Source organism: Peromyscus leucopus, chromosome 22, assembly GCF_004664715.2.
Source record: "Peromyscus leucopus breed LL Stock chromosome 22, UCI_PerLeu_2.1, whole genome shotgun sequence".
NCBI lineage: Eukaryota > Metazoa > Chordata > Mammalia > Rodentia > Cricetidae > Peromyscus > Peromyscus leucopus.
This window is the reverse complement of record NC_051081.1, coordinates 247,885-274,721: the sequence shown is the minus strand read 5'-3', so window position 1 is coordinate 274,721 and position 26,837 is coordinate 247,885. Positions and strand designations below refer to the sequence as shown.

Here is a 26,837-nt window from a genome sequence, read left to right as displayed (position 1 = left end):
TCCACCCCAGCCCCCAGGTTGGGAGAGAAGAGGCAGGTGGAGGCTGAGCCTGGTCACCATGGTGGTTTTTACCGTCTTTATTTCTTTGGTGAGGCAGAACCCCAGGGTGGGAGAGGCTGCCCAGGCTGCCTGCTAAGGACACTTTTTGGGGACACCGCAGGAAAGGCACAGCCGAGGATGGGGGGCAGTAGAGAAGACCTGGGAACTCTTTGCCCCCAAAGGGGGGCTGTGCACCCTCCTATGGCCCTCTGTTTGTGAGCTGACATTTTGTCTTCCTTTTTAAGTTTTTTAGAGATAAGGTCTCAGGTAACCCAGGCTGGCCTTGAACTCCTGACCCTCCTCCTGTCTCCATCTCCTGTGTGCTGGGATGGCAGATGTATGCCGACATGTCTGTTCATGTGGGGCTGGAGATGGAGCCCAGGGCTTTGTGCATGCTGGGAAAGCACTCTAACCACTGAGCCACAGCTCCCCATTCTTTTTGGTCTCCTTCAAGGCACATGTGGGTAATTTTGAGTGGCAGCTGTCAGAGTGAAGGGTCATGCCCCAAACAGCACCAGGCTGATGTCACCGCCTGTTGCCGGGCTTGGTGATGAATGCGGCTGGCTGGGACCTGATTCTGGTGTCCCCAGAACAGGACAGTAGGCACTCGGGTGACCACAGACTACCCAGTCAGCCAGGTTCCCACGGGTCCCACTCTAAGTGGAGTAAACAGGGAGGAACCCAGTGTTTCTGGGCTGATGCTGACTGCCTCCCTCCCCCCACATCTGAGGCCGGGAGGCCCCGCGTGAACAGCAGTTGAGGCCACAGCTACCATCGACTGTGCCCTGAGACTCAGCTCCAGCGTAGAAAGCAGGCGGAGAGTTCAAGGCAGGGGTCTCCACGAAGCTGCCCTCCCTGGGCAGCAGGTGTCTGGGGTCCTGACTTGACCCCAGTACCTGGTGATGGCACATACCAACTCTTACAAAATCTTCCTTCGGTCCTTTGTGATACGTGCTCAGGATCCTAGGGGACCCACAGTGGTTCCCGGCCAGGTTTGGGGTACGTCCACGTGACATAAATTAGAATCTTTTCTGCGACAATAAATAAAATTGGGACGGCCTCAAACACCAGCTGCTGCAGCTCACAGGAAGTTCTCTTCCTCCTCTGGCGGGACTTTGGGGGAACCTGCAGGGAGGGAGGGAAAGGCAACAGTGAGCGCACGCACCACCCCTTGGTGGACCGATGCCCGGGCCCACCGAGCCTCACCTGTGCAGACGCCCGGGTGTCGCACCCCAATGGAGCGGCCCAGGAAGCAGGTGGCCTGGCGCAGGTGACAGGAGGAGACATAGGTAACGTTGTTGTTGCCGCAGAGTTCCTGGCCGGGGCTGGAAGGCACCGGACAGGGCGCAGCGCGACACACCACGCAGTGCGCGCTGCCAGTCTGGTCCACCAGGCACGACTGCGGGCGCGGGCAGACTACGTGAGCGCAGGACTCTGTGGGCCCGAGAGAGGGCGGGTCAGGCGCCGGGCGTCCCGCTACCTCACCAGGGCTCCACCTGAAAGCCCCATTCCTGGGGCTAAAACCCGCGCCGCCCCGCCCGAGCCCCGCCCCGAAGCACAGCTCCCGCCTACCATCGAGGCGCTAGAACCAATCCCGCCCCGGCTCTTCTAAGCCCCGCCCCGTTCCACCAAGCCCCACCCATCTGGTGGCCTCCGTGGCCACACCCACGTCCCCCGCTGCCCGTCACGCGCCTCCTCCCGTGGCTGCAGCTTCTCCCGCGCGTCAGCACTCGTGAGGGCGCGCTGGGGCTGCGGAACGCGACGTGCTGCCGCGCACAGCCGTCCCCAGACACGCCCGCGCGTGTAGCTATCCCGGGGCCCGGGCTCAAGGTCGCAGCCGACGACTTTGGCACCCACCTGACCTGACCCAGTCTTGCATAGACCTGCCCTCCCTCAGGCCCCGCCCCTAGCGGTGCCAATCCCCAGTGTCCGTAGAAAGCGGCGGACGTGGCCACGCCACTGCAGAGCCTGTTTACCAACATTTGGCCGGGACTTCGTACAGGTCACGCCCCCAAAGGCTCCGCCCCCGGAGTACACTAAGCCCCTCCCCTCCCAGGCCACGCCCCTTTGTGGGCCTATCTCTCCCCGGGCCCCTCTACCCCAGGCTCCGCCCCAGCTTAGTCACACCTCCATCAGGCCCCGCCTCCTCCAGAGACTCCACCCCTCTCCTGCGCTACCTTTTCCCGGCCCCGCCTCTCTCTGTCCTGCAGGCCCCGCCCCGCCCTCATCTCCCTAGCCCCGCCGCAGGCCCTGCTTTCACCTGCGGCCCCGCCCTCATCTCCCTAGCCCCGCCCCAGGCCCTGCTTTCACCTTCTGCGGCCCCGCCCCTCCGCGGCCCCGCCCTCATCTCCCTAGCCCCGCCCCAGGCCCTGCTTTCACCTTCTGCGGCCCCGCCCCTCCGCGGCCCGCCCTCATCTCCCTAGCCCCGCCCCAGGCCCTGCTTTCACCTTCTGCGGCCCCGCCCCTCCGCGGCCCCGCCCCTCCGCGGCCCCGCCTCTCCGCGCCGCCTCCCTTACTTTGGCAGCGGCCTCGGTACATGACGCGCAGGTCAGGGTGTCCGCGGCAGCGCGCGGCGCGCAGCTCGCACTCGTCCCGGTAGGTGGCGCCGTCCGAGCCGCAGACCTGCGAGCCCGCGGGAAGGCCCTCGCAGTCGGGGGCGCACTCGCAGTGTGGACGGCCCCCCACCATGCGGCACGCCTTGCCGGGGCCGCACTCCACTCCGTCGCAGGAATCTGGGACACAGGACGCGCAGGTGGGCTCCCCGCGTGCCCCTGGGCCCGGGCTCACCCCAGGGCACAACTGAGTGCGGGTGCCTGGCGGTTCCCACCCACCAGCCTGCCCTGAGAGGCTCGCCTGCACAGTCTTGCGTTGGGATGCCCCACACTCCTTGTCTTGTTCTTTTGAGACAGGGTTAGCCCAGGCTGGCCTTGAACTCCTGATCCTCTGCTTCCCGAGTGCTGGGAATCTGGGCCTGCACCACCACTCCTGGCCTCGTGTCCCTTTTAATATGTGGTTCAGCCACCGTTTTACAGATGGGGAAACTGAGGCTGTTACAGCTGAGTACAAGAGGACCCCAAAATATCCTAGCTTGAGCCCTTCACGCCAGAGTCAGAATGGACACCCTCCTCTCCAGTTCAGCTGCGTTGTGGGTCTGGAGAACAGACGAACAGACCCTAAACTCTGGCCTCCGTTTCCCGTGTGAAAAGGGCTGGAGAGACCCACATTACGGGGTTAGGCCTGGCACACCCCCCCCCGGGACCACCCACCCACACATCTGGAACCACATCTGGAACCGGCCCTCCAGCCAACTTCAGGAAATCTAAGAACTAAAGGGAGGGGCACAGGAGGCCGGGAGGGCAGTCCTGGCCCTCACACCCAGGCCAGGCGCCTGTTCCTGGGTATCTGTCCTCTTCCCAGAAGCCTGGGGCGGGGTCTGGAGGAGGGCGTGTGGCAGTGGACGCAGCCAGGCTGACCCGACATTAATCCTGTCCCACAGGCCAGCCCGAGCCCGGGGGGTGGGGGGGTTGCCCTTCAGTCTGCAGCCTAGCCTCCTGGGTAAGCTGCCTGATATCAGCACCCACCCTCCTAGAGACCGACCCTAGCCCCGGTGCACTCTTCCTTGTGGGGTCCACCCAGCAAACTCCTAATCATCCCCCAATACCCTACATCTAATGCCCACATTCCCCACGTCCTTCCCCAGCACGTCCTCCAGGTCCTTGCTGGTTCAGCCCTGGTCACAGAGAGACGGGGTACCCTCCGACCAGTGCTCCCTCCAAGGCAGAGGGTGTCTGGATGCCACTCACTCTGTTCTCAGCAGGGACTGGGGGGGAATTCTCAGGCATATTAACCATGTTAGACTGGCGGACTCAGGGCCGCGGCGTGTGGGCGACGATGGAGACAGCACCCTGGGTGTCAGGCGGGGCGGGGTGCAGGCTGGGGCTCCCCGCGGCTCCCGTCCACCCGCCACCAGGACCCGACTCCTCACCTTTGCAGGGGAGGCAGTGGACGAGGCCCAGGAAGCCCAGCAGGCTGATTTTGTTGCCCGGGTGAGTGAAGTTGGACCAGGCGGTGTGGATGTCGCTGGAGGCACAGCACTCCTCGCGGCTGACGTCCGTCTTCAACACCAGGCTGCAGGTGGCCTCTCCGCCCTGCTGCAGCCAGCACACGCCGCCTGTGCCACGGGAGGGGTGGAGGGTGACTCCAGACCCCCGCGCTACCTACGGACTGTTCCCTGTGTCGCAAACTCCTAACCAACCCCCAACGCCCCAGGCCTAATGCCCCCTCCGGCCAGAGCTGTCCATAGCCATCCTGGGTATCCTGTGCCCCTGCTCGGGAAGACGCGGCAGACAGCCACAGTTTGGGTCCTGACTCTGCTCTGCGGGGAGCCCTCCTCCTCTGAGCCGCACCCCAGTGCTCCACCACCAGCTCCTGCCCGGCCTCCGGGCCTGCGAGCTGGCACCCTGCCCGGCCCCTTCAAATGCCAGGCACTCGGCATGTGAGGGTCTGTGGGCCTGCACTGGTGCCCGCCTCTGCCCTCCGTCTAGACAGTGCCCAGGGCCGAGCCCCGGCCTGCAGCCCCCCCTCGCCTGAGCCGCCTCTTACTCACTCCAACTGGGGAACATTCCCTCTGCGTGAGCTCACTCCCCCGGGACGGGACGGGACGGGGGACGCGGCCCTAGGGGAGGGGGCTCGGCGCCCCTGGAGGCCAGCAGCCCTGCGGGGCGGGCGGGCGGGCGGGGTAGAGGCCGGAACGCAGAGCCCAGCCTTCTTCACCCTTAAATGGGGACAGCCGCATCCCCTGTACCAGGACTCCTCCGTGCTCAGGAGACACTGCTCAGCGCCTTCCGCGAACTGGGCCCCCCGCCTCAGCAAACACTTCAAAACGGGAAACTGAGGCCAGAGCTCTCCAAGCCAGATAGATGCAGGTACACCATTCCAACAGAGACATTCCAAGGAATCCTGAAACCCTCTACCCAGATGGCATTAGCAGGTCTGGCCACCCAGAGATGTCTCTCTAGAAGAGATGTCTCTCTAAAGGGGCCACCCACAGTGTCACTTACGAGGTTCATGACCCCGAGCCTCAGTTTACCCATCATGAAAACGGGGATGGAAAAAGTACCCACAACTTTGGGTTCTGTGGACTCATGGGAAAGCAGGTAAACAATAAGAGCTTAATAAATAAATGTCAGTCCTCTCTTGAGGCTGGAGGCGTGGAGCACCCCACTCGCCTACCCAGCCAGAGCGCACCCCAGACATCCCCCTGCCGCATTCCGCAGGCCACGTGGGTGGCCCGCCTGCCCGCCCCTTCCGCCCAGCCCCACTCACCGGGCGCGGAATCCCCCGAGCCCATCACGGCGCCCACGGATCCCACCGCCCAGACCAGGGCTCCCCAAAGCAGCGGCCACAGTGCCCCAGGACGCATGGCGAGTGTGGGGCAGCCGCGGGACTGGGGAGTGCGGGCGCCTCGGCCTATAAAAGCCCCAGGCGGGCGGGGCCGGCGGCGGGCGGGGCGGGGCGCGGCGGGACGGACGTGTCCCCTAGGCGCAGGGCCCGGGCCTGCGCGGGGGTGGCCGCCGGGGGCAGGCCCTGTCCCATCTGGGAACCAGACAGTTGTCTAGGAAGAACAGCCCACAGCGGGGTCAGGTCACAAGCTGCGGCCCGGGGGGCGTGTTCTGGAGGTGACTGAGGTGGACACCTCCAGGTGTCGTCTGTGTGGGGTGACTGAGGTGGACACCGCCAGGTGTCGTCTGTGTGGGGTGACTGAGCTGGACACCGCCAGGTGTCCGCGTTCCTCTGGGGTCTCCACCTGGAGTGTGTCTGAAAGTCTGGGCGGCATGACAACGAGGTTGCCATCTGGTCTCTTCAGCCTCTGCCTTGACCTTCACACTCACCAGCCCCAAGGTGGCAAAGGGTGTCCCCGAGCTGCAAAGCTGTTTACAGGCTCATACCTCTCATTCTAGCTGAAGCAGGAGGATTGCTGTGAGTTCAGAGTGAGTCAGACTAGAGTCGACATCATCAGTAGCTCGGTCGGCAAGCAGAAGGCATGTTGGAGCACACCTGCCACTCCACCTTTCGGGCGGGTCAAGGAGGTCAAGGTCATTCTCAGCCACAGAGGGAACTTCAGGCTAGCCTGGGCAAACCTGAGATCCTGTCTCAAAAGGGAAAAACAAAACCCTGGAGTTAGAAGACGGCTCAGGAGTTAAGACTGATTACTGTATACAGAGGAGGACCTGGGTTCAAAACTCCAGCACCCGTGAAGTGTGAGCTGAGCGTGCAGGGCCAGAGGGCCTGTGACCCCGGAGCTGCGGGGAGTGGAGACCGGGGGGTCGCTGGGTTTGCTGGCCGAGAGCCATGCTCCAACTTTAGAGAGAGTCGGTGTCAAAGGCCCAGAGTGCTGAAACGGAACACCGGTGTCCTCTGGCCCCGGTAGGTGCAGGTGTGCACACGGACGGACGGACACACTCACCCACGGAAGAAATCAGGAGGAACACACCCTAGAATCCCAGCATTTGGGAGGGTCACAAGTTCAAATCCAAACTGGTTTGCCTAGGGAGTCTCAAAACAGTCAGGATGGCTCAGTGGCCTGGCCTGTAATCCCAGCACTGGGAGGCAGAGCCAGGCAGATCTCTGTGAGTTCGAGGCCAGCCTGGGCTACCAAGTGAGTTCCAGGACACCCAGGGCTACATGGTGAGACCCTGCCTCAAAATAACCATCACAAAAAGCTGGTTCAAAGAGTGAAGGTGTCTGCAGCCACACCTGCCAGCCTCCATCCCCAGGACGCCGCAGAGACGCAGTAGAAGGAGACCTGACTCCTGCAAGTTGATCCTACACTAGCTGCGGCACATACACAAACATGTGTCCAAAAGACGGGGGGACTTTTCTCCTCTCCCTCCCGGGTAAACACCCAGCTTCTGGCGTAGATGGGCCACAGCTGCCATGAGATTTCCACAGTCCACGAGGGTAATACTGGCATGGGTCTGGGGTGTTTTGTGCTCTGGGGTCTTAGGCCAGAGGGTCTGGGGTCTTCTCTCTTGAACCTAGAACCTCCCATCTGGGGGCCTCCAAAGTAGCTACCTCACTCCTCCTTGAAAGGCCCTTGGGTCCCATGGAGTCCCTTGCGGATTTGGGGGAATTAGTGGACAAGCTTGGTGTGGGGGATCCCAGTGACCAAGGATGATCTAGTTTGTCCTCACCTAAACCAGCTCATGGTTTAGACAACAAAATACACAAATAAGGGTCTGGAGAGACGGCTCAGCAGTTAAGAGCACTGGCTGCTCTTCCAGAGAACCGGGGTTCAGTTCCCAGCACCCACAGGGAGCTCACACCTGTCTGTAACTCCAGTTGCAGAGGATCTGACGCCCTCTTCTGGCCTCTTTGGGTACTGCACACACATGGTACACAGATACGGCAGGTGGAACACCCACTCATAAAATATATTTAAAAATACACAGATAAATTAGTCTATAGCTAGAAAATATGGGGGTGCTATAAGGGACACTAGGTCTCCTGAGATCACCCCCGTCCTTACATCTACTCCAGACCCCTTCAGGTGACATCTTTCCACTTCTTGGCCTCACACAGTGAGGCCCCGGCAGATCACAGGCCACAGAAGCCGTTCTTTTCCTCACTGTAGCTGTCCAGTGCCAATGATGGGGGGACTGACCTGGCCCTGGCCTCTGGCAGTTCCCCGAGGATGCTCCTAGGTTGGGCGGGGCATGGGACCCTGTGTTCTCACCAAGAGCTGGCAGGAGGGAGTGGGGGTGGACAGCACTGACCTTGGCCGAGGCCTGACCCCTCCTGTTGGGCCACCGTGGCCTGGGCTGGGTGAATCAAAGGACCATTGTGTGGTTGGCGAGGGTCCAGGGCCCCTCTCTGTCCTGCTCCCACATACTGGGAACCCATGGGTTCCCCAGGGACACCCTTGGCACAGCTCTCCCCACTCAGCCTTCCCTCCCCGCTGCCCACTTCCTACCGCCAAGCTCTGAGAGTCAGTTGTTCTCGGCTCACGCCCATGATCTCTGCTCAACTTCGCAGACTTCTCTCTCACCCAGACCCGGGAGCACAGAGGAAATGACAGTCTCGAGACCCCTCGACCCCTGACAGCTACAAGAGCCTGGAGGGTGAAGCCACGCTCTAGACCGACGGGAGAGGTCATGGCTGCCTGAGGAGGGGTCTGCGTGTACGTGTCTGTGTGAGCGGCGGCCAGAGACAGGGGCCCACGGCCCACACCTGACTGCTCTCCACCTCATATTTCGAAATGGGGTCTCTCGGTGACGCTGGGAGTCACTGATTCAGCTAGACTGGTTGGCGGGAGAGCCCCGGGGATCCTCCCGTGTCTGCCTCCCCAGCGCCGGGTTATTTCCACACACCCAGCTTTGTCCGGGGGTGCCAAGGGTCTCAACTCAGAAGCCCGGGGTTCTTTGCCCAGCGCTCCACTGTTCCGCCACATCCCAGCCCTCACTTATTTTTGACAGAAAGTCTTGTTCTGTAGCTCAAGCTGGTCTGGGACTCCAGATCATTCTGCTACTAGGCACAAAGAAAGGATCTGTTGAGGCTTGACGGTCTGAATGTTTGTGCCTCGAGGCAGACATAGACAATTTAAGTGGGACAGACAGGACAATGGCCTCTAGTTATCCAGGTCTCTAACCCAGAGCCTGGGGAGCTGTCTCTTTCTCTAGTTACAAGAAACTATCCAGCTAAGGACCTTCAAAGCCTTGGGTGTGAATCCATCCCAGGCTGAGGCAGGAGGATGACAAGTTTTAGCCTGGGCTGCATGGAAAGACCCTGACTCAAAAATCAAACAGGGCCAGTCAGGTGTGGTGGCAGACACCTTTGATCTCTGTGATTTCAAGGCCAACTTGATCTACAGAGTGGTTGGGGCCAGCCAGACATCAACAACAACAAAATCCAGAAACCAAACAGAGCCACAGGCACAGCTCAGATGTCAGAGTGGCAGGAAGCCCTGGGGTCCACCCCGCAGACCTGCTAGACTAGCACTCAGGACTGGGAGCCAACTGCTCTCCCACCCCACCCTGGGAAGACTCTGGGAGTCCAAGGTCACCCAGCACTGCATTTCAAGGCCAGCCTGGGCTACAGGAGACCTGCTCTCACTCCTGTCTAACTTGCTGAGTTGGAAGGCGGGTCCCACAGCTGCAGGCTGCCCCTGCCAATGGCCAGAAGGAAGCCAGCCAGGCAAGACGCAGAGCCGGTAGGGGCCATAGGTACCTGCTATGGCATCAGAAGTCCTGGATTCAGCCATGCCCGAAGTCCTTCCCTGTAAGCCGAAGTCAGTATATAGTAAGTTTCTACAGCATTTCCAGAGGGTTGCATTTCATTCAAATGGAGTCTTGAGGGCACAAAGTGGCGGCTTCTTAGGGCTCTTGGGGAGCCGTGTCCTGGTGCTTCTGCTTCTAGGATGTGGGTTGTGGCTCTCTGCTGGACGTTCCAGGCCTCACACTCTGGAGATGAGTATGTGACGGCTTCCCTCTCCAAGTAAGAAGGATAAGTGATGTCAGAACCAAGGCACAGCCTGAAGACTCCACAGTGGCTCTCCCTAGCTCCACGCCACCATGACTCGCTAAAGCCATAGTCAACTCCAGGTCTACCCACCTAAGTTCCAGGCCCCTCCTGTTCACACTCTCACGTCAGCCCCCTTCCACAGAAACTCTCCCCTGTCTGATAAGGATGCCGATCTTAAAACAAAAACAGGTTTATTTTAAATTATCTGTATGTGTGTATCTGTGGGTGGTATTTACATGGGTGTGCAGATACCCAGGGGCCAGAAGAGGGCGCCAGAGCTCCTGGAGCGGAAGTTACAGGCAGCTGGGAGTCACTTGATGTGAGTGCTGGGAATTGAATTCAGGTCCTCTTCAAAAGCTCTATGTATTGTTATCCACTGAGCCGTCTCTCCAGCCCAAGGGACTCAGGCAGCCGCGTCTATTACAGAGAGCAGGTCCTGTCCTTGGTGACGACAGTGAGTCCTCGCTAGTTGAAATGGGCCTGCCGGTGCCTTCACCACCCCTCTTTCTAGCCCCCGGGCAGCTCGACCCTGTGGCCCAGCTCTGGCCAAGGACAGGATGGATGACTCCCAGCGGATGGAGTGTCCAGCCCGCAGCAGCTGCACAAGCGCGGCCTTCTGTTCGCTACAGTAACAAAGTTGCAGGCTTTATTTTCCATTTTACCCAGAGAGTTCCGGAGACTAATCCCAGAGTCGTGCTGCACTGAGACCCAGTTTGTTGGGGCTCCGAGCGAACTTTTACCACATTCACTGTGTACGTGTGTACAGGGGCGCGTATGTCAAAGTGCATGTGTCTCAGGGGTCAGAGAACAACTTGCAGGAGTGGAGCCCTCTTTTCACCAAGACGGGCCTGGATAATGAACTCAGGTGATCAGGTTCGCAGCACTTAACTCACAGAACCATTTACTGACCTCAATGTTGGCATCTGTTTTTCTAGTACTGAGAATTGAGCCCATGTAATGCATGTGCCTTACCTCTGAGCTACGCCCTCAGCCCCTCACTGGGAGATTCTAGCGGGCTCCACCCCACCACGCCCCAGCCCTCACTGGGGATTCTAGGCGGGGCTCCACCCTGACCACGCCCCCAGCCCCTCACTGGGGATTCTAGGCGGGGCTCCACCCTGACCACGCCTCCACCCCTCACTGGGGATACTAGGCGGGGATCCACCTTGACTACGCCCCCAGCCCCTCACTGGGGAATTCAGGGCGGGCTCCACCTAGCCACTCCCCAAGCCCTTCATGGGGTGGGGGTGGGGGATTCCAGGCAGGTGCTCCACCCCTAAACAGCGGTCCCCAGATCCTCACTGGGGGTTATGGGGAATGGCATCCTCTGAGTCATGCCCTGGGTTCTTGGCTTTTTAACACATGGTTTCATTAAGTTGCCAGGTTGGACTTGAGCTCACTCTGTAGCCCAGACTGGCTTTGAACTTGAGATGCTCCTGGGTCAGTGTCTCCCGTAGCTGGGATGACTTGTTCCCCAAATACAGTAACTAAACAGGAACCTCCAGAGTTCACCTGGAAGACGCTTGCCTGCTTAATGGGGTGGAGTGTTGAGCAGCTGGGCTCAGTGTGCAGAGACGGAGGCCAGAGGTTAGGGAGAGCTGGGTGAGGAGTCAGAGCTGCTGTAGTACCACAGACAAGGCTTCTCTCAGAGAGACTCTAGTCTTTCCAGGAGCGGGACACTCATCACATAGGTAAGACAAGCTTAGGCAGGAAGTGTCCCTCTGCACGTGACTGCTCTGGAAAGTACAGCTTGCATCTTGGGCTGATGGATGGGGAGGCTGCCAAGCCCTTGGTCTGAAGAAGGAAGAGACTGCGGCACTGAGCGTCACAGGCCCAGGCTCTGGTCCCCACTGTAGAATTTTGGAAATCTTCCCCTGCAGGCAGGCGTCAAGGACTTGGGCAGGTGCCTGTGTCTCTTGTTGACCAGTAGAACTGGACCCTGGGGGACACTGGACGCCTCATGAGCCCTGGATATGGATGGTGCCCTCCTCCCTAATCTATATCAACAACCATAAAAGTCACACAACCACCTGGTTACCAATGGAGGCCTGCAGGCCACAGCTTCCAGGGCTGCTGGGTCCCATGCGCCTGATCACTGACTCTCACCCTGCAGCGCAAGACTGGAGGTGGACCTGGGTGGCCAGTGGCAAGCAGCAAATGCAAGCAAGGGATGAGGTTCCCAGGAGGCAAGTTCTGCCATGGTTCTGAGAAAGGTTAAATATTCGCCCAAAGCCAGACAGCAATGGCCTGGTGGGAGGTCAACTCACGTGCACTGCCCAATAACTTTTATCAGCTTCCCTAAGCTGCCCCGTGAAGGGTATCTCCAATGAATGTCCTTGTGTTTCAACAACCCCGGGGCTGCTTTGAAGTCTCTGCATACCACCAGACTAGGTCCCATTGATGGGTGTCCTACGCCCTCTGGTGGTCAACGCCAAAATGAATGGGACTCCTGGACAGAAAGAATGTCTACTTGTTGCAAGGAGCCCAGCTCGAGCAACTCCTATTCTTTCCTCAAAAGTCTGGTTCCATTGCACCCTCCCTGCCCCCAGGAAGCCCCTCTTGTGCCGTCAGACACATCCAAGGTCAGTCTGGAATTCCATCCTTCCCCTGACCTCATGGGGCTGGGTGTTGGTATGCATTCCATAGGTGCTCGATGAATGTAGAGTGAATAAGAAAATCATACAGGAACTAACTTCAGGAACATTCCGGACCCAGCCTAAAAGATGACGCAGGCTTCATCCTTTCCTCAAGGGTCACACAGAGACATGGGCTGCCTGCAAGCTAGAGGTTCTTCCTTCCACCAAAGAATGGGTCCCTTCGCGTCCCTATCTCGAGTGTTCGTGTGACGCTTGATGTGTACCGCCCGGACATAACACTCCCTCCTGCCTGGCGTTGTCTTTACAGTTTATGAGGTGCACATAGGGTATGGGGTAGAGCTGTGGAGACCACACGAGAAGACTTGGACATGGGAAAGAAGGACCATGCACTTGGAGAGGCACAGACTGCGCGTAAATACCCAGAGGCGAGCTTGCCTGGTGCGCCAGATGAGGGGAAGGACAGAGGGAAATGGGGGCTTGGCTTGGTTGGAGAAGAGGAGGAGCCACCTAGGCCCCACCCATCAGCCTCCTCCAGGGGGTCCGGGGATCGCCCTAACCACCTGAGCGGTTGCCAAGGCGACCAAGCCCCGCCCCTCGAGCGACTCTGCTTCGCGGCGGTACCTGGCTTTGCGAGGGCTCTCCATCCAACCCTGATTGCCAAAGAAACTCAGCCCCGCGGCCTCCAGCCCGTCTCCCCAGCTAGGCACCCGCTTTCAGGCTGCGCCCCAACCGCCCATCCCGGTTGCCAAGGAGACGGCCCTGCCCGACGCAGACCACGCCCCGAGCGCCTGAGCCCGCCTCCAGCCAGCACGGCTGGCTAGCCCGGTTGCCAAGGAGACGGGCCGGCAGGCTTGACGCTTTGCCTCAAGGCTCCGCTCCAAGCTCCTAGGCTGTTCCCAGGATTGGTCCAGGGATCTGGTCCTCGTTACCAAGGAAACCCGACCCTGCCGCGCGCGCAGGCTCAGTCTGGAGACCCCACAGCTTTCCAGTTGCTTACAGGGCTAGAACCGTATCCCAGGTTGCCCGGGAGACAGCCGGGCAGACCCTGGCTCGCCGGAGCTTCCACGAGGCCCCGCCCCGCCCAGGTTACCAGGAAGAGTCTCCTCCCCGCATGGCTCGCTGGTCTCCATCCCTGACTTCTCCCCGCATCCAAGCCTGGCTTCACCTCTGCAAGCCGTTGTCAAGGAGACCCGTCCTCTCGCCGTCCCCACGTTTCCGCGTTCTCCAAGCACGCCTCTGCCCCTGTTCGGGTGCCAAGGCCTCTCGGCTCCGCCCACTCCAGGGAGGCCCCGCCCCCAAGGGGCTCCGCCGTCCTGAACACCCCGCCCCCAAAAAACTCCTCCCGGTTGCCAAGGAGACTAGGCTCCGCCGCCTGATCTGCGGGCCCCGCCCCTCAGCCCGGCCCAGGCCCCCGGCTTCCGGCTGTCTCCAGTTTGTCCTCGTGCGGCCACCGTCCTCCACGACCCGGCCCTCCGCGGCGCGGCGCCCGCGTTTCTCCGCGAGCTCGGCGCTCGCCGTGCGTGCCGTGCGTGCTATGCGTGAGCGTGCGCGGGCGCGTCGGCCGGCGAGGGAGCAGCAAACGGCCGGCGGCGGGCGCCGCGCGGGGGGCGGGCGACGCGGAGGCGGCGGTGGCCATGGCCGAGGCGTCGCCGCAGCCCGGACGGTACTTCTGCCACTGCTGCTCGGTGGAGATCGTGCCTCGCCTGCCGGTGAGGTCCGGACGGGAGGGCGGCGGGGCTGGGCGCGCGAGGCGGGCGACAGGGGAAACTGAGGCCCGGCGGGGTGCGAGCAGCGTGGCGGGCAGGCCCGAGAGCCCAGGGCGGCGGCGGGGCTCCCCCGCAGGGACGTGGCGTCGGTCGGACCCCTGGGGGATCGGAAGCCGAGCTCCGCGCCGGGGACGATCGCCGAGCGCGTGGCCAGGACGCGGGGGCGCGCAGCGCGGCCTCGAGCGCCGCCCCGGGCCTCGCAGCTGCGCCCAGAGGAGCTGCGAATCCGACGGCGCAGCCCGGGGGTCGGGGCCTGCCGCGCTGGAGCCCCACCAGGTCGTTACAGGCCTTAGGCTAGTGCCTCGGTGTGGCTTTGGCCAGCTGCACCCCCAGTTCCCCACCTGGGCGCCCCCGGGCTCCCACCTGGGCGTCCCCGGGCTCCCACCTGGGCGTCCCCGGGCCCCCACCTGGGCGTCCCCGGGCCCCCACCTGGGCGTCCGCAGGCCTCCTGCCGCTTCACGGTGGCTCTGGGCATGTGTACCCCGAGGACCCTGCTTGGGTGTCCTGGGGCCTCCTGCATTCAGTTCAAGGTGATTTTGGCCAGGTGCCTCCCAGGGTTCCTGCAAGCCTGTTGAGAGTGACTGACGAGTTCTGTGTCTGGTGTCCCCGACCTCCCCTTTCTTTTCCCAGGTCCATCAGGCTAACCTCTGGTGGGTAGCTTCTAGGTTCCCAGGGCAGCATCCTCCTACCCCTCGGGCATCCGTTGTCGCATACCAGGTTTGAGGCTCACTCTAGGGAGGGTTCATCTCCCCGTACTTGCAGCCAGCTGCCGCCTTCCCAGGCTGGGCATGGAGTCTGCCCCTGTATTTTGAGGAAAGGAAGCCTGGGTGGGTCCTTTGAAGTGGTACCTGGTCTGGTGTACGCCACACTGCCGTTGCAGAGAAGGTGATGGATGGGGTCGCATCTGAATCATGCAGAGCCTGTCCGGGTGAAGGGCGGGTGGCCAGAGTTGGTGTAGTTTCTTCGGGTCTGTGCACACTACCCCTGGGTGGTGACATGGTGGTGGTCTTCAGGGCGATTTTAGGTCTAAGAATTCAGTTTGGCTAGGTTTGGTGGCTCATGCTTTCAATCCCAGCACTCAGGAGGCAGGGGCAACACAATGAGTTCTAGGACAGTCGGGGTGACACCAGCAAACCCTGTCTAGAACAAACAAAAACAAATGACAACGAAAACACAGGTTGGAGGGAGAGTGGAATCTGGGGTGCCATGCCAACCTAGGGTGTGGGAATCTCCCTGATGGTTATTTCTGCTTCTCGGTTTGCTGCGCCTCATCCATGTCTCCCCAGCTTCCGTGCTCTTTGCTGTCCTCAGAGTCAGGGAGGAGCCTGGACTGGGGACTGCGGCCCCCAGGGTCCGTGTGAGCCCTGGGGTCAGAAGCCCGGCTCTCTGCCAGGAGATGGCCTGATCCTAGCTGTTGCTCTTCTTGGCTGGGGCCAACACAGCACCAGGTGCTGGCCCTGTGGCTTTGAACAAGGAGGACCCTGACCTCTGACCGCTGCTGTGCCTGGCAGGGGCCCTCCTGTAAGTCCCGTGACCCAACACGGTCCTTGTTCTTCCAGGGTTGGTAGGCCGGCCGGGGAGTGACAAGCGTTTGGACAGTGGCGCGGTGGCTTCTGTGTGAGCAGGTCTGGGGTTCAGTGGGACGCGTCGTGGTCTAGAGTCCAGGACAGGCCCCTCGGGAGGAGGGGACCCTGCCCTGTGTGCAGTTGTAGTGACGGCGGCCACTCCAGACCCTGAGCTGGTTGCTAGAGACACCACTTCCAGTGGTGGCACCTGGGCTGCCCTGCTGCGGCTCTGGAGTCAGACAGAGCCACTTCTCAGGGTGCCCTGAGCCAGGCACTCTGTCGTCAGCTGTCCAGTGTGCTGCCCATGCCAGACACGTGAGCAGCACGCTGGTTTCTCACACGGTGGGTCAGCCTTCCTGACACAGGGACCTGTAGTGCAGCTCCTCCTGCTGTGGGGACCCCAACCATAAAGTGACTTTCGTTGCTACTTCATAACTGTTGGCTACTGTTATGAACCATAATGTAAATATCTGATATTCAGGATGCTGATAGGCAACCCTGAGAAGAAGTTGTTTGACTCCCAAAGGGATCACGCCCCACAGGTTGAGAACTGCTGCGCTGATGGGTAGTCTGTGTCGTGCCTGTGGGGCTGGGGCTGCCAGGCAGTGGCCGAGCTTCAGGGTGCTGGGAAGAATAGCTTGCTTGCCTGGGAACGTCAGTAGGAAGCAGATGAGTTGGCTAGAGGCCGTGGGCAGTGCACGCCCAGACTTGATCCTCTGCAGGGTGTGTTGGTGGAGGCCATGTGACACACAGGTGTGGACATGGGGTGTCTGTCCGTGGGCAGACACCTGCAGCCTGGCTCCTCGTTTTTCCTGCGCACTGCCTCGTGGGTCAAGGGGCGTAGATGAGAGGACCAGTGTCTGCTGCGTGTGTGAACACGGTGCCTAGCGTGGACAGAGCGTGAGGGGCCTGGCCTGGGGCCTGGGCAGAACCACTCCTACAGACAGAGCGCCAGGCAAGGTGAAGGCCTTAAGTCCTCCTGGTGGGAGACCAGAGGGCACGGCACGGCCATGTGCTGAGGAAGGTGCTGCATGGACTTGTGAGACAGGCGGTGGCTGCTGCGTCTTCTAGGGATGTAGGACACACGTGCCCAAGGATGGCGATTCTGCATGCGCAGCCATGGGCAGGGAGCTGGCTCTGTGGCTGCCCATGCCTCACACTGTGTCAGTTCTGGAAGCCGCCTGTCCTCTGGAGACCAGGGGCTGCAGACCGGTGACACTGGCCAGAGATGCCTAGACTCCGTCCCCTTGCCTTCCCTGTGGCACTCCGGGTGGTCCTTTGGGATATGTTCTAGGGGTCACCTGAGCATAGGGCACCCCATGTCCTGTGGATATCCTACAGTCTCGGGTCTCTATCAGGGCTCTTCTCTGGGTAGGATGTCACTGGGACCATCAGGGCAGAATGGCCTCTGCTGGGTGACCCTTGGCGCCAGCTGCTGTGAGGGTGGGCAGATGCCTGCCTGAGAGACAGACATGTGGCAGTGGATACGAGCTGACCCTAACTGTGTCCCTGCTGCAGCCAGTGAGGGGTGGCTGGGTGTGGAGGTTGAGGCAGAGTGCACCAGACCATGTGTGTGCTACTGTTGTGCTATGCCAAGGAGGTGGTACTGGTCAGACTCTGGCCCTGCCAAGAGTGCGACCACCCAGCTCTGGTGAGGCCTGACCCCGGTTTGCTGACTGTCTCGGGTCAGCCAAGTCACGCTGGCATTGCCCTGGTGACTAATGGCGTGCCCTTCCCATGTTCGTGGCAGTGTGTCCAGCTCTGGAGGTGTGTCTGCAGGGTGGTGAGCGGGCCTCGGATGTCACGTTGCTGGTTGGGCCGCCCCCCTCCCTGCCCGCTCTACTCCTGTCCAACAGCTTGAAGCTGCCTGTGGCTGGAGCAGGACATAGTGTGTGATGTGCCGTGTGGAGCCCAGTGGTCAGGCTCGTGGCCACTCTCGATTTAGGATCCATTCTGTCCATGAGAGGCCTGTGGTCTTGGCTGACCGCCTGTACCACCGCCTTAACACTCAGCAGCGTGGCCTTGTGGGAAGCGTGCCCTGCACCTGGTGGGGTTTTCTGTGTGTGGTGGTGGCCCCAGAGGTGACCCGGCCTCTGGGTCCAGGGGTTCTGGCCCCAGAAGCACAAATGTGGCTGTCACTTGGCCTCAGGAAGGCATTACCTGGTTTTCAGGGTGTCTGAAGAAAGGACTGGGGTCCTCTCATTGTGGGGTGCACACTGTCTGGGTCTTCACTGGGACTGGGAGTCACTGGAGGAATCCAGGCTTGGGGAGACCTAGCAGGGTGCTGGAGTCACCAGGCTGTAGGAGGAGGCCATTACTGTCCTCTCTGCCCTGTGTGCCTCAGGCGCAGGCTAGACAGACTGCCGTACATGGCTTGGGATAGATGCCGTCCTGACCCTTGCCTCTCCCACAGGATTACATCTGCCCAAGGTGCGAGTCTGGCTTCATCGAGGAGCTTCCAGAAGAGACCAGGTAGTGATGAGGGTGGGGGGCTGCCATACGTTGGCATTTTTTGCCCTGAGGACCTAGGAGGGGCTTCAGCCACAGTTGACAGGCTCTCTCCCTCCCCAGGAACACAGAAAACGGCTCTGCCCCCTCCACAGCCCCCACCGACCAGAACCGGCAGCCATTTGAGGTGAGTCAGGGTCCCTGGTCCCCAGATCCCCTGTCCTACAGGAGGGCACACACCCACCCCATGCTTGGTGCTCTTCCTAGCCCTGACAGTTGTCCCCATCTGTGGGATGGTCAGTGCACCCCCCCCCCTTCGCTGTCTGTGGTACATGGCGGCCTCACCACGTCCTCTCCACAGAGTGTGGACCAGCACCTGTTCACGCTGCCGCAGGGATACAGCCAGTTTGCTTTCGGCATCTTCGATGATAGCTTTGAGATTCCCACGTTCCCTCCCGGGGCACAGGCCGATGACGGCAGGGACCCTGAGAGCCGGCGGGAGAGAGAGCACCAGTCTCGGCATCGGTATGGGGCCCGGCAGCCCCGTGCTCGCCTTACCGCCCGGCGAGCCACTGGCCGGCATGAAGGTGTCCCCACACTGGAAGGGTGAGTGGGCTGGGGTGGCTGGTGAGGGCCTCCCTGCCACAGTGAGACATAGAGACATGGAGGCAAGCACACGCCACTGACCCTGAGGCTCCAGGCTTCCTTAAGGGCCTCACCTGGCTCCCGTGGGAGCCATCTGGCCACCTCTCTCCTTAGACAGGACCCAAGGAGCCTGGGTCCCCCACAGGAGCTGAGCACTACATCCCCATGCCCCTGCGGAAGTGGAATAAGGCTGGGGTCCACGACCTTGAGGCCGTGCCCCGCGGCCTCTGGCTCCCGGGATTCCCTATGAAACAGTTTGTACCAATGGCTTCCTCCCATTGGGTAGGAGGGCACATGCCTGTCATCCCAGCACTTGAGTGGTGATGGAGACAGTCAAGTCTAGCTGCCTGCAGGCGGGGGCTGCAGAGCAAGCCTCTTGGCGGTGAGCTGGTGGGCTGGCCGCCGCAGGCCCCTGTGACACCGTCTCTCCCACAGGATCATCCAGCAGCTCGTGAACGGTATCATCTCCCCGGCCGCTGTACCCAGCCTGGGCCTTGGTCCCTGGTGAGTAGGGGACGGGTGCCCGGCCCCTCCCACCCTGCGTCCCCTGACCCGGCCTCTCCCCCCCAGGGGCGTCCTGCACTCGAACCCAATGGACTACGCCTGGGGGGCCAACGGCCTGGACGCCATCATCACACAGGTACAGCCGGCCACTCAGCATCTCGGGGAGGGGGTGGGAAGCCAGCCCGATGAGGCTCGGCAGCACTGAAGGCCACTGCGGCATCCTGCCCTCTGGTGTCGGGCATCTCAGTGGCCGGTCCTCCTCCCCCGCCTCGTGAAGGATGCCTGTTGTTCTAGAAGGACAGTGGCCTGTACCAGAGCTGTACGCCCCAGACAGCCCAGAGATTTAGTGGCCTGGTGTGTCTTGCTGGTCTGCAGCCTTGCAGAGCTGGGCAGGTGGAGACCCCCACGCCGCACCTCCCCATTGGGAACCATGCCCCTCAGGCCACTGCTCCTTTTTGTCTTTCAGCTCCTCAATCAGTTTGAGAACACGGGCCCCCCACCCGCAGACAAGGAGAAGATTCAAGCCCTCCCCACAGTCCCCGTCACAGAGGAACACGTGGGTATGCTCACAGGGCGGTGTTCAGTCCCGGGTCCTCCCCTGCTCCGGCCTGCCTCTCACCGACCTCTTCCTCTGCAGGCTCGGGGCTGGAGTGCCCTGTGTGCAAAGACGACTACGCTCTGGGCGAGAGCGTGCGGCAGCTGCCCTGTAACCACCTGTTCCACGACAGCTGCATCGTGCCCTGGCTAGAGCAGGTGACCGCCCTACACGCGGAGGCAGCCCGCACACCCAGACCACCTCTGACCTTACCCCTGACCTGCTTGCCTGCCACCCAGAAACCTTGTGCTCATCCTAACTGCAGCCCTAACACCAGCCAAACTCCCAGACCATTCCTTCCCCCTTAGCTCTGAGCTGCCTTTGCCATGCCTGGCTCCAGCTGTGACCTCGGCTCACACCTGGACCCTGAGGCTGACCTCACGCTGCCCAGATCCAGAAAGAACCCCTGGGTCAGAGCATGTTGGCGTTGCCCTGGGTGCTGTCCCTGACTTCCTGCCCTGCCTGTCGCCGTCTCACCCAGACCCGGGCCCCGACGCCCTGGCCCTGCCCCTCCCTCCTAACTCCTCCTCTGTCCTCTCAAGCACGACAGCTGCCCGGTCTGCCGCAAGAGCCTCACCGGACAGAACACGGCCACCAATCCCCCAGGCCTAACCGGAGTGGGCTTCTCGTCATCCTCGTCCTCATCCTCGTCCAGCTCGCCCAGCAACGAGAATGCCACAAGCAACTCCTGAGTCCCACCTGGCCACCCACCCTCCGGGGCTCGGCCCTCCCACCCGCCCCAGGTGCCCCAGCACCGCCGTGGCCGCGGACTAGAGGTGCTGCCCCGTGGTGGCCAGCAGCACCTGGCGGGCCGGGCCCCAGGCTGCGACAGGCTCGGACTTGGCCTCCTGTTGGAGGCGCGTACGTGGGCCCCGTGTCCCCAGCCGGCGTCCTCGTCGTCTCCAATCTCACCCTCCAAATGTTCAACTGCGGCAGAAGGGTTTTTATGATTTTAAATTATTACTGCTTTGAAATAAATGGACGTTTGAGCCACGTGCGGCCATGCATGATCTGTGGAGAGTCAGCGGAACTGTTGCCAGGCCCAGCACCCGCCAGCGCCGGCCTCGGGACCATGAGGGTGACCAGCAGACCCAGGAACAAACTGCTCCAGCAGACTTTTTTTTTTTTAAAGGGAAATGTGTGTTATCTGGAAAGCTATTTAAAATACACCTACTCAAAAAGCAGAGCCCATGGCTTGGCGTCTTCCTTCAGCCAGGGTGTCCATGACTGCCCGGTGGGGCAGCCCACAGGGTGGGTTTATGCTTCTGGCAAAGGCCTGAAGCTACCCGGGCCTTGGCAGTGTTCCACAGTAGGCAATTTGAACCTCAGGGCTGCTCGGGTGGGAAGCCGTCTGTTGCAAGCCCGCGTGTGGGTGACCACGCGGTGGGGCCTGTGACCAGGCACGCTGCCGTCTCATCCACATACCACTTCCCTGCCTTCATGGGGGGACCGACTTGCAACCTCTATGAGGGCTGGCTCACCCAGCGCCACACCAGCATTGCCGTGGGTGAGCAGGTCCCCAGCCTTCCCGTTCCTGAGTCTGTGGAGGAGACCCAGAGCACCCCCACGGCCCAGAGCAGTCACGCTTTCAGCAACCGTGGGACCTGCCCACCTGTCCTCAAGTGTAGGACCTGAAGAGCCCAGAGGACCATGTGTTACTTCAGGCCTGGCCATGCCGTGGTGTCAGCCAACTAACCTTTGGTTGCCCTCTACTCTGCCATGGTCTGGGGCACGAGTCTTGGCCTCCTCGGGTTGGGGTGCTTAAATGAAGCTGCCAGCCACATCCCACCCTGACAGCCTGATAGCAGAGAGGATGCCACCCACAGGTACCATGCAGACCGCCATTCTCTGGAGATGCTGTCCCTGCCGAGGACCAGAGTGTCCCTTCTGAAAGCTGTCAGCAGTGTCTCTGTCCTGCCTCTGTGACGAGCAACCATGCTCACCAAAGCTTACGACATTTATTGTTGATGGTTCTGGGACAGAAGCTGACACTGGCGTCCCCAGGATGTGATCTAGGTGAGACTAGGTTGGTCTCTCCCAGTGACTCCTGGGAACATGGTGAACCCATCTAGTGTCCAGACGCCCCACATCAGCCCCGAGTGGTGGCATACACCTTTAATCGAGTAGAGGCAGAGGCAGGAGGATCTCTGAGTTTGAGACCAGCCTGGTCTACAGAGCAAGATCCAGGACAGCCAAGAATATGCAGAGGCTGTCTCAAAAAAAAAAAAAAAAAGTGTGTGTGTATCTTTTTTATGTGTATGGGGAGCAAGTTCTGTGCACTTGAGTACAGGTGCTGGTAGAGGCCAGAAACGGAAGTTGGATCCTCCGGAGTGGGACATACACATGACTAATGACCTCGTGGGAGAAATAAACTCACTCCCCCTGGAAGAGCAAGAAGTGCTCTGGGCTCCAACCCTACTCTGGCCACATGGCACAGGTCTATGTCGCTATTACCGCCAACCTGGGCCATGCCCTCCACAACGTGTCCACCCTCCCTGACCCTGTCTGGACTTTCCTCATCCACCTGGGGCGTCCCCACCTCCAAACCTCTCCATGCTGTTCCCAGAGCACAGGTCAGGCTGAGCCCAGCCATGTCCTCACCTCCAAACTAGATGGATGGAAACTGCCAGTTTTGTGTACCCCCTGAGAGTGGCCTCGCCTGAGGGACCCTCCATACTTCCCTGCCTGGCAGCCAGAAGACACACAGCCTGTGACCTAAGGAAAGGCATGTGTGGGCCCAGGGTCTCTGGCCTGGGCACCTGGCTGCCCAACCCCAGATCTTCCAGGCCTTCTCCGCTGCCCATGCCTCCTCAGCCATCAGCAAGCCCTTCAAGACGAGACCAGCACTGGCAGGAAGTGTGTGGACAGTTGGTGCCGCCGTGTCCGCCCGCCTTGCCGAGGAACGCCCTGGCCGTCCAGCGCCAGGAACATGGGTCGGCCGCGGTGCCGCCATCGTCGTGAGGCGTATGTATTATAGCCGTTCTCCTCGATGCGCTCCCGGAACCTGCAGTCCACAGAGTAGACCCGCTACAGTGCGGGTATGTGAGGCTGGCTGGCTGCCCCGCCAACCACCGCCTCCCGGTGGCCGCCCACTGCCCATCACTCACCGACCCGTAGAGGCGGCCCCTGCGATTCATGGCCACGTAGAAGCCTGAGTACACAGCCTTGATGACCACAGTGCCCACACGGACAGAGCGGATCTCAACAATGCCTGAGAGGGGATGGAAGAGGACAGTCAGGCAGCAGCCACACCGGACTGTCTCCAACCCCCGCTGGCATGGACCCTGGAGACTAGGACTCCACAACAAACACGGAGCTTCCCTGCATGAAGAGGGGTCTGTCTACAGCCGCCAGGCGCCAGCCAGAAAAGACCCGGGGAGCCAGGCCATGGCTAGCGCTGACGTGCTTGGGCACCGGCTGATGCCCTCTGCTTCATAGCGCTTACACAACCCTGGGTGGAGGGTGCCAACTGTACACATTTCCAGAAGGGAAACTGAGGCCCAGGATTGGAGAAGCCAGCTTTGGGCTCGTCTGCCCTGGCAAGCCCTACCTGCCTGGGTCTCAGCTTCCCTCCAGGAACCGGTTCCGGGAGGTAAATCCCACCACAGGCATCTAGGCCCTCTCCAGAAGCTCGAGGCCCCACTCTGGGACATAGTCACACCACTGTGCCACAGTCCCTATCACCTACGGAATGAGTGCATCTGCCCCACCCCAGGGGAGGCCCATGACCGTGGGCCATCCTGCTTAGCATTGCATCCTCCTGGCCAGCACCACACAGTAACTACCACATTAAGGAGGGAGCCCATCTGTCACCCCCATCCCTATCGAGGTGGGATCTAAATCTCAGAAGTAGTGAAGGGCCCAGGTCACTCAGCTGGGCCTCTTCCCCAGCCTGGGGCCGCTCCGCCTGGCTGTGCTACCACGGATGGACCTGCCCAGCCAGTCCCCTGTCACAGCCCTCGTCCTGTGTGGCCTAATGAGGGCCTTGGAACCCAGATGAAAGCCACTGGGATGGGCAGTGCCCTGTCACCTGCCCAGGGCTGAGCTCAAACCCTCCCAGGAACTCTTGTCAGACTTTAGTACCAGGGGAGCTGGCTGTGGCCTCTCCACCACCCCCAGCTTCCTCCACACCGTGACCTTTCCTCGCCACATACACACCACAAGCACTTATGGAAGGTCTCCTGTATGCAAAGCAGGGTTCTGTCTGGACCCAGCTACATTCCTGGTCTCTTAGCAGGACCCTGAGATCAGGGCATCCCTCTTACCTCATTTGCCAAATAGGGGTGTCTGGGAACAGAGCGAACCCCAGTTCAGGCAGGTCGCAATCCCAGGAGCAGGATTCCTGCCTCAGTCCCACTGGGCATGCACAGTTTGACCTTGTACATAGGCCGGGGACCCCACCCGGAGGCCCCTGCCCGCCCGGGAGCCCACAGGAGGTGTGCCCATCTCCCTGCCCCAGCACTCACTGTCCTGGCCGTGCCGCCAGCGCGTCCCCTGCACCCGGCCACCGGGGTCCACTCGCAGGAAGAAGTGGGTGGAGGAGAAGAGGCGGCGCCAGCGCACGTCGCCCTCCAGATGCGGGTACCCGCCCGGGGCACCCGGTGCCCGCGCCAGCAGCAGCCAGGCCAGGCCCAGCCAGAGGCGGCGGCGCATCCCGACCTGTGCCCGCCAGCGCGCGGTGGCCCAGCTGCACGGTCGGGGGCGGGGCTAGGGCCGCGGCTGTCCAATGGGCGCCGGGGGCGGGGCCGCCGGCCGGGGCATCACACGCGGGGGTTCTGCACGCCGTTGTCCCACAGGAGGGTCGCCGTCACCCCGGGGGTGAGGGTGCGGGAGTGGAGAGGGAGACACAAGGACGAGATCGCAGAGGAACAGAAATTGAAGACGGAAAGACCGGAGATGGAGAGAGACAGAAACCAGAGAGACAGGAGAAAGGGATCGAGAAGAAACAGACAGCGAGAGAAGACTGTGGAAGAGATGGGCACGTGACAATGAAGTAAACAAGACTTCAGAAGGTGTCAGGACAGTGTGGCCTCCCTTGTCTTAGAGATTCTGAAGCCACCCCTCGGGAGGGGCTCTGCCATGGAAGACGGACAGGGAAGGGATGGGGTGAATGGTGGGCAGCGTGACAGATGCAGGGACCTGTGTTTGGGCGGGAGGGACAGACAGGTATGTCACCACCAGCTTAGGGGCATTGAGGACAAGAGGACGGCGTCTGGGCAGCAGAATTAGGGCGGTGTGTCCACCCCCACACCTGCTCCTCGTCGCAGCCACACCCATCCCCAGGAGACATCCATGGCAGCCAGTGGCTCTGAGGATGGGTGCAATGACCTTCAGGTGCAGCCTAGAGTCACTGGTGCTGGGGAACCTTGGCCCTCCACGCCAGTTCCCTCCCCCTGGCCCAGGGGCACCTTTAAATAGCACTAGGGTGAGGTTTGCTGACAAGTTTACCTTTTGGGGAGCCCTCTGGAAAGACAACCAGTCCTTCAGGATGCCAGGATTCCTTCCTGGTGGCTCAGTAGATCCCGTCTTCCTGGCCCTGGGCAGGTCACGCCGGGGGTGGGGGGTTGTCCAGGATAAGGTGGACCAGCATGTCCGTGCCTGGGTCCATCTGCTGCTCGCACCACATACATATGGCACAAGGCCCCGTGACCCTTCCTGATGGTCCACACTTGAGTGCTTCCTCTGTGAGGAAGGTTGACAAGGAGGTGTCTGTCTGGAAGGCTACACTGAGAAATGCTGGGCAAACAATGTAGCACACAGTACCAATGCCACCCAGCCACTTTTGTTCCGTGGCTGAAACTGGAAGCTCGCATTCCGCGGTGAACACCTTGCAGCCCCTGGACCCGCCCCTGGACATTTTTAGATTCCCTGTATGAGAGGCCAGGACGCACGCCTGGGAGGTGTCTGACTTGGTTTAATTTAATAACAGCTCATTGAAATGTAATTTGCATACCACATAAATCACTCATTTAAAGTATAAACTGAGTTATTAGTGCACAAGCGTTGGGCAACCCTTACCTGTCAAACTCCAGAGCGTTCCATCATCCCCATGAGAGTCATCCTATCTTACCTGCTTCCAGTACTCAAGTCCACTTCCCGTCTCTGGATTCTCCCAGCACTAGGGAGGTGGAGACAGGATCTGCTGCCCATTTAGTCTGAGACTTCGAAGACGTTAGAGGTCCCTGGTGGCTGCTGCTCTGCTTCTCTGATCTTTCAGCGTTCACCCTCAATATCTGACTCCAGGTTTTTATTGTGAAGACGAATCAGGATTGGGCTTCAGGGCTCCACCTTGACCACGCCCCCGGCCCCTCACTGGGGATTCTAGGCGGGGCTCCACCCTGACCACGCCCCCGGCCCCCTCACTGGGGATTCTGGGCGGGGCTCCACCTTGACCACGCCCCCAGCCCCTCACTGGGGGATCCTGGCCGGGGCTCCACCCTGACCACGCCCCAGGCCCTCACTGGGCGATTCTAGGCGGGGCTCCACTCCTGACCACGCCCCCAGGCCCTCACTGGGGGATTCTGGGCGGGGCTCCACCCCGACCACGCCCCCAGCCCCTCACTGGGGGATTCTAGGTGGCTCACCCCGACCACGCCCACAGCCCCTCACTGGGGAGTCTACGCAAGAGTTGAGTCACAGCCTCAGGTCCCCTCCACACTCCTCCTACCCCACACCATGTTTACCTTAGCTCTAGATACCAGAATCCCCAGTGAGGGGCTTGGGTGGGCTCAGGAGTAGCATCCTTGTCTAGAATCTGTTGACTAGGAGCAAAGTATTTAAACTCTGAGGTGGAAAGTCTGGTGCTTTAGCAAATCAAAGAGGAACTTGAATAATAAGGGACAGGAGAAGAACTCGAGCCCATGGTTCTTCCAGCCCTCAAAGATCTGAGGAGCTGTTGATGTCTTGGAGTTATAGGTCCTGCTACTTCATCCCTGGGGAACAGGAGGCTGACCCCAGGAAGAGGTCACCATGCCCCAGGTACCCTAGGGAATGAGCCGAGCCGGTTGGGGAGGGCAATGCTCAGTGTTGAAATTATTCTCACCCTGTGACATCAGCAAGGCCAGGCCTGCTTGGGCACCTTGGAATGTGTAGTTGAGGGGCCACGGGTCTTCAGTTTAAGGAGAGGAAATCTGTTGAGTTCCTGTGCTGAGGCCTCTCC

At 60.9% G+C, this 26,837-nt stretch overlaps 3 protein-coding genes across 9 annotated transcripts; 1 reads left to right on the top strand and 2 right to left on the bottom strand.

Moving 5' to 3' along the window:
- Positions 1-48: 48 nt before the first annotated feature.
- On the bottom strand, positions 49-13,418 carry Fstl3 (follistatin like 3). Of its 5 annotated transcripts, none has more exons than XM_037197819.1 (7): positions 13,321-13,409; positions 9,265-9,525; positions 5,988-6,187; positions 4,025-4,210; positions 2,556-2,771; positions 1,246-1,473; positions 49-1,164 (listed from the first exon to the last, which is right to left on the bottom strand). In XM_037197819.1, the coding sequence occupies exons 3-7, from the start codon at positions 5,992-5,994 to the stop codon at positions 1,121-1,123; spliced, it is 681 nt and encodes a 226-aa protein (XP_037053714.1). In that variant the 5' UTR covers positions 5,995-6,187; positions 9,265-9,525; positions 13,321-13,409; the 3' UTR covers positions 49-1,120. The 5 variants fall into 5 exon arrangements, with proteins under 5 accessions (XP_037053714.1, XP_037053712.1, XP_037053713.1 ...); XM_037197817.1 differs by lacking the exon at positions 13,321-13,409 and adding an exon at positions 13,246-13,320; XM_037197818.1 differs by lacking the exon at positions 13,321-13,409 and adding an exon at positions 12,777-13,225.
- Rnf126 (ring finger protein 126) lies at positions 13,252-20,864 on the top strand. 2 transcript variants are annotated; one of them, XM_037197816.1, is made up of 9 exons: positions 13,252-13,864; positions 17,900-17,958; positions 18,041-18,121; positions 18,296-18,540; positions 19,015-19,083; positions 19,150-19,219; positions 19,550-19,643; positions 19,721-19,836; positions 20,221-20,864. In XM_037197816.1, exons 1-9 carry the CDS (start codon positions 13,267-13,269, stop codon positions 20,368-20,370), a joined length of 1,482 nt encoding a protein of 493 aa, XP_037053711.1. In that variant the 5' UTR covers positions 13,252-13,266; the 3' UTR covers positions 20,371-20,864. The 2 variants fall into 2 exon arrangements, with proteins under 2 accessions (XP_037053711.1, XP_028714417.1); XM_028858584.2 differs by having other exon boundaries at positions 13,719-13,864; positions 18,058-18,121.
- A 1,025-nt stretch (positions 20,865-21,889) lies between these two features.
- Fgf22 (fibroblast growth factor 22) lies at positions 21,890-24,357 on the bottom strand. Of its 2 annotated transcripts, none has more exons than XM_028858561.2 (3): positions 24,145-24,357; positions 22,786-22,889; positions 21,890-22,705 (listed from the first exon to the last, which is right to left on the bottom strand). In XM_028858561.2, the coding sequence occupies exons 1-3, from the start codon at positions 24,329-24,331 to the stop codon at positions 22,508-22,510; spliced, it is 489 nt and encodes a 162-aa protein (XP_028714394.1). In that variant the 5' UTR covers positions 24,332-24,357; the 3' UTR covers positions 21,890-22,507. The 2 variants fall into 2 exon arrangements, with proteins under 2 accessions (XP_028714394.1, XP_028714396.1); XM_028858563.2 differs by having other exon boundaries at positions 22,555-22,682.
- Positions 24,358-26,837: the final 2,480 nt, after the last annotated feature.

Excerpts from the sequence above, each read along its gene's own strand:
- Fstl3 (XM_028858590.2), bottom strand. The coding sequence starts at position 5,461 with ATGCGTCCTGGGGCACTGTGGCCGCTGCTTTGGGGAGCCCTGGTCTGG. Across the intron at positions 2,772-4,024 it reads CCACTGCCTCCCCTGCAAAG|ATTCCTGCGACGGAGTGGAG; the intron begins GTGAGGAGTCGG and ends CCTGTGTCCCAG. Across the intron at positions 1,474-2,555 it reads GTACCGAGGCCGCTGCCAAA|AGTCCTGCGCTCACGTAGTC; the intron begins GTAAGGGAGGCG and ends TCGGGCCCACAG.
- Fgf22 (XM_028858561.2), bottom strand. The coding sequence starts at position 24,331 with ATGCGCCGCCGCCTCTGGCTGGGCCTGGCCTGGCTGCTGCTGGCGCGG. Across the intron at positions 22,890-24,144 it reads CTGGCGGCACGGCCAGGACA|GCATTGTTGAGATCCGCTCT; the intron begins GTGAGTGCTGGG and ends ATCCCCTCTCAG. Across the intron at positions 22,706-22,785 it reads GGGGCCGCCTCTACGGGTCG|CGGGTCTACTCTGTGGACTG; the intron begins GTGAGTGATGGG and ends CCCGCACTGTAG.
- Rnf126 (XM_037197816.1), top strand. The coding sequence starts at position 13,267 with ATGGCTCGCTGGTCTCCATCCCTGACTTCTCCCCGCATCCAAGCCTGG. Across the intron at positions 18,541-19,014 it reads GGTGTCCCCACACTGGAAGG|GATCATCCAGCAGCTCGTGA; the intron begins GTGAGTGGGCTG and ends TCTCTCCCACAG. Across the intron at positions 19,084-19,149 it reads AGCCTGGGCCTTGGTCCCTG|GGGCGTCCTGCACTCGAACC; the intron begins GTGAGTAGGGGA and ends TCTCCCCCCCAG.